The 14,864-nt window shown below is 43.3% G+C and overlaps 1 protein-coding gene across 2 annotated transcripts; it reads right to left on the bottom strand.

Annotated features, from left to right (window-relative positions):
* Positions 1-203: 203 nt before the first annotated feature.
* On the bottom strand, positions 204-14,526 carry NFIL3 (nuclear factor, interleukin 3 regulated). 2 transcript variants are annotated; one of them, XM_017528436.2, is made up of 2 exons: positions 14,443-14,526; positions 204-2,064 (listed from the first exon to the last, which is right to left on the bottom strand). In XM_017528436.2, the coding sequence occupies exon 2, from the start codon at positions 1,890-1,892 to the stop codon at positions 504-506; it is 1,389 nt and encodes a 462-aa protein (XP_017383925.1). In that variant the 5' UTR covers positions 1,893-2,064; positions 14,443-14,526; the 3' UTR covers positions 204-503. The 2 variants fall into 2 exon arrangements, with proteins under 2 accessions (XP_017383925.1, XP_017383924.1); XM_017528435.1 differs by lacking the exon at positions 14,443-14,526 and adding an exon at positions 13,770-13,992.
* Between the last annotated feature and the right edge of the window lie 338 nt (positions 14,527-14,864).

The following is a 14,864-nucleotide window of genomic DNA, read 5'->3' as shown; positions in this document are numbered from 1 at the left end:
GAGCAAGACTCTGTCTCAAAAAAAAAAAAAAAAAATGGTTTTCCAACTGATAGCCTGGAAAAACAAATTATTTGCTGAACTTAGCATTTCAGTTTTTTTTAATTCAGGGGAGAAAACTCCCCCATATAAAACATCTTAATCTTTATTTTTGTAACTTAAATTGATTTTCCTTTTCCATCAAATCAAATGCAATGGAGCAGGAGTTCTGTGTTTGTCACCAATCCTTTATTGAAACTGGTAACTTACACACTTTATAATAGAACAACAAAAATAATGTTCAATATATACAGCCTTTGCATGGACTATTTGACTATACACAGGCAGAGTGATAACACAATCTAATTTCATCATCATCTGTGCACAAAAAGACACCAAACAGACAACATGTGCACATCACAGTGAAATGACATCACAGGTCCAGTGAAAATTCAGCATAATACAAAACGGACTGCTCTATTGCAAATGACATCTTTCTAAATGCCCAGCTCTTACTCAGTAGTAATTTACCCAGAGTCTGAAGCAGAGATTGGTTGTGTGGCTATAAGTCTCTTAAGTGAGACAACCTCTGCAGATAAGTTTGCTATCCCCTGCTTCAAATACAAATTCTCTGGGTCAGAAACTTTGTAGCCACTGTCTTTCATTTCAACAACTCCAGTTTTGAAACTATTCTGAGTTTTGCCACTCAGTTCTTTTTGATGCCAGTGCTCCGATTTGAGAGACCAATCTTGAATGTTAGTCACTTGCACTGAGAAAGGAGTAAGAGAAGAATGTACCATACTTGGGGCACTATGCTTTTCGAGTTCGAAATGTCTTTTAGATGTCATGTCAATAGGTGAGGAAAGTTTTTGCGTGGTCTCAAATTCATTATCAAAGGCTTCTACTTTGATCTGCATGGCTTTGGCTTTGATCCGTAGCTTGTGTGGCAAGGCAGAGGAATTCACTTCTGGAACTTTAACCACCGTTGTATGCACATGCTTAAGTTCAACTGGAGAATGGATGGGGCCCTTGGGGACCTGTTGCTCATCTTCTCCATCAGATGACTTTCCAACCACGCCATCGTCGGTTTCCGATGTTCTCGGGGAGTTGCTGGAGGATCGGTTGACTTGCAGTAGCGGGGGAGAGTGTGAATACCCAGAAAAAGAATTCCCCATATAGTTTTGATAGATGGACGCTGTGTAAGAGCCTCGGTCATCTCTTGGCTCTCTTGTGTAGCTCTCTAATTCAATCGGCTCCTGCTTGATAATCTGGAACTTGTTTTCAGGACTTCTGCAGCTTCCCTGCACAGAGCTCTCCTGCGTGTGTTCTACCGAGGATACTTCTGAAACATCGGACAGCGAGCTTTGTGGAGAGTGTTTAATGACAGAAATACAACTACTTGCCACCATCGAGGGTTCGTGCTCATCCACAAATGAGCTCACACTGGATTTGGAAGTCTGGTAGTCTTGAAAGTACACAGCTGTAGAATTACTGAGTTTCTGAATCTCTTGAGCATATGCTGTGGAGCTAATTAAACCAAACTTTAATTTTAGTGAAAGCAGCTCAGCTTTTAAAGTGGCGTTTTCTTCTCCCAGTGCAATTAGTTTGTTCTCTAAAACCAGGTCATTCAGTCGACGCTTCTCACGAGATCTTTTGGCAGCTTCGTTATTTTTCCGCCTTTTTTCCCAATACATAGCATCTTTCTTTTCATCGGGAATGAATTCCCGTTTCCTCCGACACGCAGAAGATTTGTTTTTCCCGACGCTTCCTTCACTGAGAAGCAGCTCCTCACCTGTTGTGGAGTCTTCAGACACTTCAGTTAAAGCAGAGTTAAGGACCATCATCTTGTCCACATTGCTACTGGCATCAAGAGATGCCTGCTCCTTCTTGATGGTCTGCATTTTTCTCAGCTGCATCAGAAACAACCTTACCCTATATATGTGTGTGGGAGAACAAATTAATTTCCCCGTATGCTCAAGCTGTTTAAAAACTGTGGTTTAAAATCCATCAATATTCTTCCTTTTGTTCTACTGCCTGGGATAAATCCGTCAGGTTCCTTACTGAATGAAGTCGGGTCTCCCTGGTTATCTGCAATACATGAATTTAAAAAAAAAAAAAAACAGTCATTCATTGGATAAATGTTTATTAAAAGTTATATACAAGGAAATATGCTAAGCATTTAGGGCATGCAAGCACAGATGAGGCACAGTCACAGTTCTTTCTTTCAACATGTTAGCATTCTCAAAAAGGAAATAAGTTCCCAAATACCTGAAGTATAAAGATGTAAAGGGCAAATCCCTAAGGAGACCTACCAGTAAGAGAATATGTGGTCCAGGAAAGTGAGGGAAAAATAAAATAAAATAACCTCTGCCCAGGAAGAAATAGAGGAAGGCTGTATTTAATGAGGAGAAATGGAGAAATAGTTGGGTGTGGGCAATTACAGGAAGGAAATGACAGATAGCCTCTAGTTGGTAGGTTTCTAAACAGCACATGCATACCATGGTGCTTCTAAATGATGTTACCTAATATTTATATCACTGCCAAGCAAACATGCTCACCTCTTAAAAGGGAATTTACCAAGTAAACTTTAGCATCAGTAAAAAAAGTTTTGCACTCTTCTATGGAATAAAACATAAATGGAGACAAATTTCTTCTACAAAAACTAAAGTAAAAGCCCACTAACAATGGAGCTATTGGTTTTAATCTGCACCTTAATGTGAACATAAACCTGCCCATCAACACCCCTGACTGCCTGAGGGGCTTTTATCCCCGCAAATCCTACCAGGTGACTCACTACATCTAAATGAAAGGGATCTTCTCTATCAAGCCATCTCTTTACAAGCATCTGAGTTTAAGAGATTAGAAATTCTTTTTTCTGATTCCTTTGAATTGTTCTATCAAACATTCAAGATTGAAGTGTCCAAAATACTTTTTGTGATCTTGAAAATGCTGTCAAAATAGATTTGAGATTTCAGTTACGTAGTAGCTTTGGACTTAAAAACAGTTACTATTCAAAGGGACTTTTAAAAGTACAGCACAGTCTTGAAACAAAATTATTTTAAAACAAGAGAATATAGATACAGAAAAAGGTTCTTTCAGTTATATTAATTAGTTTCAAGCAAAATATAACAACTCAAAAACAGAATCATCCATTAGTTTTCTCTTCCACTGATGAAACAATTACAGTACAAATCTGGCCTGACAGTTGCCTTGACTGGAGATAATAAACTCCACGTTATGTTCGGATAGCAATTGTTGCATGGGGGCTTTTGAATCTAACTGTTTCTAGACACTGATTCTCTGCCTAATGTTCCAGTTGGTAATGCTTTTCAAAAAGTAGACATGGTACCACAATGGTTCCGTCAGCATGATCTGCACACAGTGGCACTTTATCCTACCATATTAAAAAGATGTAATGTTCTTACACGATGTCACTATCTCTTTCTTATGCCTAGTTTCATCACAACTAATAACGTGAAGTTTACTTTTATCAATTGGAAAAAGCCTGCCAGCTTCTTTCGTCTTTTCCAGAAGGAACGAAAGGAATGATGTAATAATTTCAGGATCTTAAAGAATAACGTTTCATGCCATGTTTCTGCCCATTAAACTGGGCCAACACAGTAAATGGAACAGCTAGTTGTAACTCAGAGAAATTTGTGATTATTAATACGAAGTTTCTGTTTCTTTTTTGATAATGGAACTTTAACGGGAAATGAAGGCAAGGAGTATGTCACAGTCAGCAGTGATGTTGCAGAAAAGGAATCTTCCTATTTATCATTTAGTAAAGCAATACTATTTCCTTTTTTTTTTTTTTTTTTTTTTTGGATACAGAGTCTTGCTCTGCTGCCCAGGCTGGAGTACAGCAGCACGATCTCAGCTCACTGCAGCCTCTGCCTCCCGGGTTCAAATGATTCTTCTGCCTCAACCTCCTGAGTGGCTGGGATTACAGGTGCCCGTCACCATGACTGGCTACTATTTTTGTATTTTTAGTAGAGATGGGGTTTTTACCATGTTGGCCAGGCTGGTCTTGAACTCCAGACCTCAGGTGATTCGTCTGCCTTGGCCTCCCAAAGTGCTGGGATCACAGGTATGAGCCACTACACCCAGCCAACAATACTATATCCTCTAATTTCCATTTAGGTTTTGTCCTCTAACATAAAAACCCATTTTCCTCTACATATTGAATGGATTATTTCCTCTGAAGTCTGTACTCTGCCATTCAGCAAAGTCCTCCCTGCTAAAGTAAAGTGAGTGGGGAAGCAAAGAGTAAGATATCCCAGTTAAAGACGACGATTGCATTGACCTTTTCCAAGGCGCCTTTCAAATCTCCACTATACTCTCAGCCACTATTTTTTTCCACTTTTAGTTTTTAAACATCATATGGTCCCTTGCTGATATTATTCTCGGTATTTTCTCCACTTGAGAGTCTTTCTCTTCCATGTGTTATCTTATGCATTCCTTCTTAAAAAAAAAAAAATCAGATTCCTTTTTTCTGCCTCACTTAGTAGTTTTTACACTAACACTTTTGAAATGCCCCACCATTCTGTCTGTTTTAGTTACTCTTCCTAAACTTCTAAGACCTTTCCAAGGTTGGGGCCCAATTGGGAGGCAGCCTTCACAGTCCTATTTCTATTGAACTAAAATAGCCCCATGTGTCTTAAAATTTCTTTAACTCATGTCTTCCAGGTGTGTAAGTACTAAATGTCTACTTTATCATCTCTACAACTTTGTAGGTACATTAAGACCTACAGAAAACCTCATTTGTTGTTTTTTTTTGTTTGTTTTTTTTGAGACAGGGGCTTGCACTGTTGCCCAGGCTGGAGTGCAGTGACACGATCTCAGCTCACTGCAGCCTCCGCCTCCCGGGTTCAAGCAATTCCTCTGCCTTGGCCTCCCGAGTAGCTGGAATTACAGGTGCTCACCACCATGCTCCACTAATTTTTTGTATTTTTAGTAGAGGCAGGGTTTTGCTATGTTGGCCAGGCTGGTCTCGAACGCCTGTCCTCAAAATCCACCCGCCTCAGCCTCCCAAAGTGCTGGGATTACAGGCGTGAGCCACTGCGCCTAGCCACTTCATTTGTTTTTAATCATCTTCCTATTTGAATTTCACGACACGTCATTATTCTTCTCTCATCTGTATGTATTCCATTCATGATCTCTACAACTCAATGGCAAATCACCACACTACCTTAGGATATTTTCTGTAATATCATGTATCAAATAATCTTGCAGTGCAGAAGAGTTTATCAGCATTGTGGGATAATAGAGAGAGGCACAATCATATGCACTGTGTGTCTTTCCACATGTTTGTCTTTTGTGCCCAACTACACTGCGATTACTTCAGGGCGGAAATTAAAATATACTTTTAGTCTTCTAGCAAAAACCTGAAGATATTAGGTGCTCAGCGTTTGATTGACAGTCACCCATATACCTTATATATGACAGTTTTGTAACCAGAAAACTTTTCTGATGCTTTCTTTTTAATGTTGTCATGTGAATTCTAAAGAAGATATTTTATTTATTAACAGAGGGCTTCTCTTATTCATTAATGGTTTACTCAACACACATAGAGCACCTACTGTGTACTGGACACAAGGGGAGACTGGGGGTGCATAAAGAGGGAGGAAAAAACCAAGCTCCCGACACCAGGCGCTCACAGTCGTGGGTGGGAGACAAACAGGTGAGCAGAGGGGAACCAGGTGTGAGTGCAGAGCTGCACAGACAGGGGCCTGGGGTTCAGGCTTTATTCTCGTCATGGAGATAATAACAAAAACAATCATAGTAGGTGCCATTTATTAGACACTTATCACAAAACGGGCACTGGGAGCCTGACCTCCTTTCATTCACTTTCAGATGAGAAAACTAAGATTCAGAGAAGTCAAGTGACTTGCCCAGTGTCACACAGCTGGTTAAATGGCACAGCTTACATTCCAGCCCAGTTCCTTTACTCTCTCCTACACTTTCCCAGGTTGTTCTGCATCTGTGCAATGCAGTCTCATTTACACACAGTTCTCTTCTGTGTCACTTTCATTTCTGAGTAACACACACCCATTACTAGGTTACTTTGGGTGCAGCAAGGCACTATGCTATCTTAACTTCTTTTAGCCAGCAAAGATACTATCTAGAACTTTTCTTCATCCTCCCTAGAGTTGTTTCACACCCTGGCACTATTTATGAATTGAGATAACATTTTATTAATTTTCATATCTCTGCTAAAATTTTAATCTCCTGGCAATTGTAATTATGTTAAATAGAGAAAAAGAAATATGATAGCTGTGGACACTGTCACCTATGATCTTTTTTTTTTTTTTTTTTTAACAAAACCAAGAGTGTAATCTGTTTTCAACATGAGTCACGGAGGGTGGGGGTGTGGGGGTGGGGCAGTGTCTCTCTGACCCTCTCATTTTTCAGCTTAATCAGCTAAAAGATAGGCTAACCTTCTCAAGACCACATGGCAGTTGGGCACAGATGGGCTCTGGGTTCTCCTTATGCCCCTCAACAATAAACTTAAAGCAAATGCAAAGGTAGTTTACGATGCCTTCAAAAAGCCTCAGGATTTATGCTAACCTAACAAATTTATTTCAAGCCTCAGTATTTTCCATTATGATTAATTTAACAATTACTTCATCTATGCATCATCGTTTCAAATCAACATCTAATGTTGTGGTATATTCGTCATTGCTTAAGTTTCTTTTCTGGTGAATAATTGACACTACATGCCAATCCTATGATGTTAGTGTATTCAGCACGATTAACTTCATTACACACATTAGATGATGTGACTCTCCTTGAAAACACAAATAAAAAAGAGAAATTTAAGAGCAGGTATTATTACATACCAGTTGACATACTTTTCTGTACATATTCTGAAGGTGCCATCACTAATTAATGCTTTTTTATAGTTCATCAAGCTATTTCTATAAGCAAGAATTCTTTTTCATATGCCAACATTTTAAAAGTTTGTAATTAAGAACAAGATTTGACTTAGAAAATTCTATAAAAGAAATAACCTCATAACAATAATTCTAGACCAAATTTATCCTTGAGGAGTTATCTCATTACTTATGTTTATGATAGACCTTTATTACCGTCCCTGGTCTCTACCTGATCTCTCACAGAAATAATGTTTAACAATCCAAACTCTACAAAAGAGAAGAATAAACATGCTTTGTTTGAATCATCTAAAATCTTACTAGTAGTTTAAACATTAAAATCATCTACTGAGAACATTTTGTTATTAATTATCTCTAAAGGGTAAGTTTTATTGCAAATTGCTATATATATTTTGACTTTAAAATTCTGTCAATAGAAGATGAAATACTATTTGATATGCCCAATGATTTGAAAACATGATGGAATTATCTTATTTTCCCTCTACTCTCTGAATCTATTGTTTTCTCTCTGTTGTATAATATATATAACGGTAAAGGAAAAAAAATGACCTTTAAGATAAACCTAAGTTTTGTTAAACTGTAAGCCGTCTCTCCAGTAAGACAGCAGTTGCTTATTTTTGAGACAAATGTCATTTTTAAGAAAAAACAAAATCAATTAATCAATTCACATCTCTTTATACTTTTAAACTATTAATACTAGCAACATGTTAACCCTACATTTTCTTCCTGTGGGTAAAATTCACAGTGTCTGTGTCAATGAAATGCTTTACTTCTTTTCATAGATGAGAAACAATCTAGTATTTAAAAGCAGAGATGAAATGTGAAAATAATTCACTACACATGTAAAACCCAGGGGACAGGGGGAGTGAAAAAAGTCAGAAAACACTGAAGTTGCAAGAGAATTTTCTAATCCTGTTGAAAAAGAAAAGGATTTTTAAATTTAGAAAACTATGTTAAACCTCTCTAAGGGCCACTCTGTCCCCAAGAAGCAGCTTACCCCAAAGTTAGAAATGTATACTTGATCAAGACAGGCAACACACACACACACACACACACTCACACACTGCCAGGATCTACCCTGTCATAGCAACAAATTGACCTACTTTTTCTATTTGGGTGACTCTGTAAATAAATGTGTCAAAGCCTGATCCAGTTTATGATAAATGAAAATATTTCAAGTTCAACAAAGGACTAGTTGAAAATTAAATTTAAATTTAATAAATATGATGACAGCATTGCCTTTTATTACATCACTGATATAATTTAAATAATTGAAATATGAAATAGTATAACTTAACATTCTTCTTTAAGAGGTGGTCAGTGTTGGTAACCTAATACACAAATTATTCTGAAGCCTGCACAGAGTAAGCACATACACACTAGCATGATCAAATGATTAACTGCATGGCTTGAGAAATAAGAACAGCTCTCACTAAAGATGGGGATTAATGTGGGGAAAAACAGAACAGTAATAATTTTTTAAAAATCTATAGAAACTTAAAAAATGGGGACCATTAATATTCTCGAAACTTCTGAAAAGGTAATTGATCAGTCTAGCACTCATCTGAAATCTTCAAAGGATACTAACAATCAGAAAGTAACCCAGTTGTAGGAAATTCTCCAGTGGGTAACTAATACACGCAATATGGTGTAATGATGGCAAAAATGGTGGGCGGGGGGGGGCAGTCAGGTTGAGAAAGTTCTTGAAAGTTTCTAATGATAATGTAGAATCATCCCAAATTGCCTCACTTGGCTTTTTAATTTCTTCTTCCACTTTTCTAGTCAGTGGATGATTATAAACGTCATTTTCTACTTTATGGATACAGTGGATTTTACAATGCTTATTTTTAGTGTTTATTTGAAGACTAGTTAATTATAGTTTAAGACCCCTAAAAAGCTAATTAATAAAAGACATCATGTTCTGATAATTAAAAGGCTTATAAACATTATTCTGATTCCTATGAAACTGAGTCCTGAAAGCACAGATTAATAACAAATGGCATCTAGTAAATCTCTAGTAAACTTTCTTATCATAAAAACAAGCTTATGCTCTTTTATTAAAGCCACACGAAAAACAGTTTTGGGCGTTTTTGTTTGTCTGTTTGTTTTGTTTTGTTTTATTTTGTTTTTTAACTACAGTAAAATTACTTGCAAAGAAATGTGAAAGATAACTGGGGGTGACAGTAATAAAAATTCATTTTGAAACTGAAAAATTCTTATGTAATGTCTGTGCTCAAAGGTCAGCGTCTTTCGACATTCTCATACAAGTCCAACCTGGATAGAAATCAACTCAAATATAATTTAGAAAAATAACAGGATATCAAACAATGTGTTAAACCCTGTGAAATACAGGCATACTTTACAAAAACAAGAAATGAATATTAAAGGAAATGTCAATGACATTGTTTCTGTTATATTTTGAATTGAATCCCAAGCGTGCTCTCATTCCTCAATACGAATTAAAAATAAACAACTTTAACAGCATCAATGCCATCTGGATTACAATGGAAATCATGAAGTATACGAGCTTAACTTGGGTAAAAATAAAACCTAGGCAACATGACTGCACCTTTTCCATTCCATGCTGCAATCGCATTTACATCTCAAAATTGACTCTAATGACCAACGCAAGGTCAACTAGAAAAATCCACTCAGCTGGTGAGTCAGGCACATTGCTCAATGCCTGAAAGGCCTCTCACAAAGGGCCTTCATTTTCAGGCTATTGCATCACAGTGATGTTATAACTGCACTGCACAAAGATAAGCCTTTAACACAGAAAAGGAAATTGTTTCAACTTTGTCGAGGTGCAAATTTCCCCATCTAGTTTTCAGGCTCTGCAACCTGGGCTGCTAATTCATTTCTCCGAGTTTCCACTTCCTCATCTATGAAACGTGGATGATAACAGAGACCCTCGACACCGCCTGGCACATGCAGAGTAAGTGTTTAGTAAATACTAACTGTTAATCTCTTTTCTGAAGAATGATCAGTATCAAAAGGCCTCGATGCCTATCCGTTCCAGCCTGTTTTCGCTGCTCATGACTCTTACTGAAGCACTGACCTATGTTGCAAGTGCCAAATGAAATTTTCTTCTGTTAGTCAAAAGGGTCAAATATCAACAGTTTCACAGGACTGGCCTTAATTTTCAGGCTACATACTCCCCCTACAAGACAGTTGATCTGTGGGGTCTCACCGTCCACTGCTGATCTCAGACCACAAAATTTTAGATACAGAAATCATCCAGGCTACAGAAGATGAGTCACAGAATGTGTAAGGGAATTGGAAAAAGCTGAACTATTAATATTTGGCACTTCTCACTTCATTCCTACTACTATAATCGAGTCATCTTTCTATTCCTTCAAACAGCTCCCCAAAACATTAACCCAATGATTTGGGAAGTTTGAGTTTCTGCAATCCTGTCAGGAATTCCCCTCAAACTGAAATCAACATTGAACACAATGGCAAAGTTTTCAGAAAAAAAAATTAAATAAATAAAATAAAATAATTAGAACAAAGAAAGTATCTCAAGAAAGATCTTACGGACTTAATTCCAACATTAATCCTTACTTTTACTGCAGAGATTTACGCAGAGAAAAATGAAGGTAAATACTGACACACACACATCAAGATTCTGGTTCCTGGTCAATTATCCAAGAAACATTTATTGAATTCCTCACAACCAACTAGCTCAACAGGTTTTATTCCCTCAGTTTACCCTGGAGAGTGACGGAAATCAGGACAGTGGAAGAAGATAACAAGCTGGGGCCTGGGACCCAGGGTTCTTGTGAGCCTAGGGCCTGCGCTATTAGGATCTGTACCTCACCAAAGCCTATTCTCTAACTACTGAAAGCCTATAACGAGGGAAACTGATGAGGGATGGGGTGTAGGATATGATCCCATAGAAGCCAAGTTTTCGGTCAGTTTTCAACAAAGAGCAGATTGCGTTGACATGCTTCAGGAGAACATCTGTGATGTCTCCATGAATTCACTGTGAATTACTGCATGGGTACAATCTTGGAAGTCTTTATGCCAGGATGAAGGACTGTAGTTTTACAGTAGGACAGCAGCGTCTATTTGGGCGTTCTGGTTTTATTTTGAACTCTGGAGATCGGTGTTCTCTCTACTTTAGCCTTTGACCACATAAATTAAAGGTTAAAAAAAAAAAAATCGGCTCAACTCAACTGGCCAAAGTCAAGCTGAGGCCTTCCTTTTAATCACTATCAACACTGGAGCGCCCCCACCACCAATTTTTGTGGTCGGTGGACCTCTGGAGGTTTTCTTAAGGTCCTTTTCACTTCAAGAACGGAGACACGCTTGGCTCAGAAATACAATGAAGACTCCTGGAACAAAGGTGTCTGCAGGTTTCAGAACCTCACCGCAAAACAGGCGCGGAGTAAAAGCCCCTAGATTTGCCCCATAGGAGGGAGGGCCGCCGAGACGCAGAAGCTCCGGGTCGCCCGGACTGCCCCTTTCCTCTCCGTGCGAGTGCCGTTGTCCCCGGCTCCCTGGATCCCCGGCTCCTGCGGCCCGGGCGAACCCAGAGCGCACCCACATGCCAGCCCCGGCCGGTCCCTAGCGCCCAGGCTCCGCGGGCCGCACCCCCACGCGGCGCCTCTCAGAGACCCACCTCCCTCCGGGTGGGCGGCGCAGCGGGGCCTCGGCGCCGCGAGGACCCCCCGCGCCAGAACAAAGGAATGTGGGGAGGGGGCAGGGAGGAGGAGCGCAGGCCAACGAGCAGCCCCAGTCCAACTACCGCCTAGAGGCGCTTCTCTGTCCCGACCCGAGGTCCCTGCCCGCCACTACCAGACCCGCCCCCAGCCCCGGCTTCCCGCAGACCCCACCGGCCCGCAGGAGGGAGCGGCGCACTGGGGGCCGCACGGACGCGCCACTGGAGGTCGCGATCGGAAGGTGGCGCCACGCGGTCCCTACAGGCCCGGGACTCCCACCCGAGCTCGCAAAGTAGGTCGGGGTCCGAAGATGGGGGCCTAGAGCAACTAGCTGCTTAGAAATCGACTGCAATTACTTGGAGTAAAATACTCTGTTCCAGAGATGTCCACCCACCTCCCCCCCCAAAAAAACCCTGCACTTACTTGAAATGTTTCGTTAGGGGGGGACATCTGTTCATATACATACCATTATACACCTATATTCACACATCACTATGTAACAGTCCAGGAAGAAATTTAATATTTGGGCAAATTACATATTCATACATGTTCGCGTGAGTAAAACTAGGGTATCCAGACAAAAACACAATCTACTAACCTATATCTGTTTCCCATAGGTCATATCTGTTCTGAGGGTAAATAAATACTTCTGACCTCATTTACTGTTGTTATTTACAAAAGCCAAGAACAGAAGATGACACTTGGCTATTCCCTGCTGTTCTCAGGGAACAGCAGTTTCCTAAAGTGTCCTTTAAAAACATAAATGGGAGCCAGCATCCAGCAAATCACCGGGCGCTGCGAAATGCCTTCCTAAAAATACAATCTTATCAAAGGTCTCCGAAGGCGTGGAGTTAAAACTACAGCAAATGGCCTTGAACTTGTATTTGCACACAGCCCTAGAGAAAACACCAGAAATAGCACTGCGAGGCCACAATTGTTAAAATGTGATAGGGCTAAATTTAGAAGAACGCGCGTTTCATTTAGGGCAAAAGACACACATTCGACAGCATGAGCAAACTCCATGCTTACCCGGTTGTCTACTTTCCTGTTCAAAATATCCTTAAGGAAAAAAAAACTGTTATAGTGACATTCTTAAAGGCTGAGACTGTCCTACTTTCTTTGTAGCAAGATTATAAAATCACGTAATTAGCTCCCTCTCTATGCTCACTGCCAGCAAATTCGGCAGTTACATAATGCAACATTTCCAGGAAACTATTATGTGATCTGTCTTGTCGTGTTTGAAAAAACGATGACAATAAGGTGAGAAAAAGGGCTGATAGAATGGAATGCATTCAAATTAGGAAGGTGGGGAGGTAAACGTCACAATGGTTCGTCCTAGATTTAAAAATAACAGCTGAGAACATTGAAAGGGCGAACCCCAGTAGTACCCAAGATCAGAATTCAACCCGAGGAATTCTTGCCTTTAGGTTTTGTAGTATCGCTCTGAAACCTGTTTATTTGGGACGTAATACAGACGTAAATAACGATCTAATATCCAACGCTGCGCCTCAATTACCAAATCATTCCACATACGAGCAGATTCCCACATCAGCCCGCAATCCTTGCCAACATTTCACCGTGGGCAGATTATGCAATGTATGAAAGGACAAATCCCACAACCTTCCCGAGGGCTTGTAAAACACACTGACGACAAACAGGGTGGAAAACGTCTGTGCAGACACAGCCCCTGACACAAACAAACGCCGCGCAGGCATTCTCGGAATGCCGTCACCGTTCACGCTACCAACCCTTTTCCTCACCAAGCAAATCAAGACTATTCCCCATTCCTCAACCCACTTCTCTTCCCCCTCTACGCCGCCGGCCCCAGAGAAGGAAGGAGAAAGGAAAGGCACTAAGAGAGGAAAGAGCATCTTCCCGCTCGGAAAGGGCTTAGCCTCCCTGGCGCTCTTCACCACCAAAACATCAATTTTCCTGAAATCAGGAGACATTATGCAACAGCAGCGGGGGGAGAGCGCAAACCAGCCAGGACTACGTGCCGGCGCGAGGGCGCTGCAATCAAAGCAGCCACCTTAAGGTGGCGAGTCCCATCCTGACAGGGCAGCAAAAGTTTATGTAATGAATGCCCCGCGCGCACTCCCCGCCGCTGGCGAGCGCAGCTTACAGCCCGACCCCGCACACAGCGCTGCCCGCAACCCGCGCCCGCCAGCCCGCCCGCCCGCAGCGCGCCCGGGGAGCGGTCGCCGGGCCCCCGGCCGGCGGTGGGCGGAGCGCTTACCGTGTTCCTGCTCTCGGGCCGGCGAGGAGAAAGAAAGGGGCGGCCGGGAGCCGGGCCGGCAGCGCTCGGGGCTTGGGCCGGGCCGGGCCTCCGAGGCCGCGGCGGGAGGCGGGCGGCGGCGAGGGCGCGGCGCGGGAGGCGGGCGGGCGCGCCTGGTCCGCGGGCGCCGTGGCCGCGCCGAGAGATGTGTGTTAGTAGGTCAGTTCCGAGCGCCGCGCTACGTCGCCGCCCGCCAGCCCCGCGTGACTGGCGGCCCCGGCCCCAATCGCCTAGCCGGCACCCGCCCCCGGACCGCCGCCAATGGCCGCGGCGGCAGGGGCGGGCCGGGGCGGGCTTTCCGTGGCCCCGCCCCTGCGTCCCCGCCCTCCGCTCCCCACCGCGGCGGCGCCACTACCAGCTCGCGTTTCTTCCCGGTCGCGGCCGCTGGTGTCCGAGCGCCCGCGAGGGCCGGCGCCCCAGACCCCGCGTAACGACGATTGCGCAACGGCCCGCGCGGCCCACACGACCGGAGCGAGACTGCAGAGGAGCCCGGGAGCCCCCAGCCTCACTGCCCCTTCCGCTCTTGGCTTCCTTCACCCTCCGGGTCGCCGCGGTGGCTCTGCTCACCCCGCGACCCTCACTCGCTCGCAGAGACGCTTTTTGTCTTCCCGAGAGCCACGGCCGGCCCGGCTACCTGTTGCCGACCGAGCACCGCGGGCTGCGGCTACCCGGGCGTGGCAGGGACCTCGGCCTCCCCTTTCCCGCACACTCCCGAGAGGAGCTCTCTACCTTGGGGTGGGCAGGAGGGAAGGCGGGGGGTGGCGGCTGGCAAGCTGCCAACGCTCGGGGCGCGCTGCGGCGGGGAATGGGTTGGCCCGGCGAGGCAGCTGCGCAGGGCTGCGCGGCGGAGGCAGCGATTAAAGTGCCCCGGCGCCTCTCTCAAGAGCCGCGACGGCCCGGAGCCGGGAGGGAAAGGTCCACGCGCAAACACCGCCCCCTGCACAATTAGGGCGAAGATGACGGCTGCAAAGTTGTTGCGTAACATGCATGGGAAACGAGGCTCGTCTAGGTCCATCTGCCCCCCTCCCCACCACCCTCCCCACCACGCGGGTGCGG

This window comes from Cebus imitator, unplaced genomic scaffold (genome assembly GCF_001604975.1).
Source record: "Cebus imitator isolate Cc_AM_T3 unplaced genomic scaffold, Cebus_imitator-1.0 Scaffold53, whole genome shotgun sequence".
Lineage (NCBI taxonomy): Eukaryota > Metazoa > Chordata > Mammalia > Primates > Cebidae > Cebus > Cebus imitator.
The sequence above is the reverse complement of the archived record's forward strand: the minus strand, read 5'-3'. Positions and strand labels throughout refer to the sequence as shown.

Coding starts and splice junctions, on each gene's coding strand:
- NFIL3 (XM_017528436.2), bottom strand. CDS start 1,892: ATGCAGCTGAGAAAAATGCAGACCATCAAGAAGGAGCAGGCATCTCTT.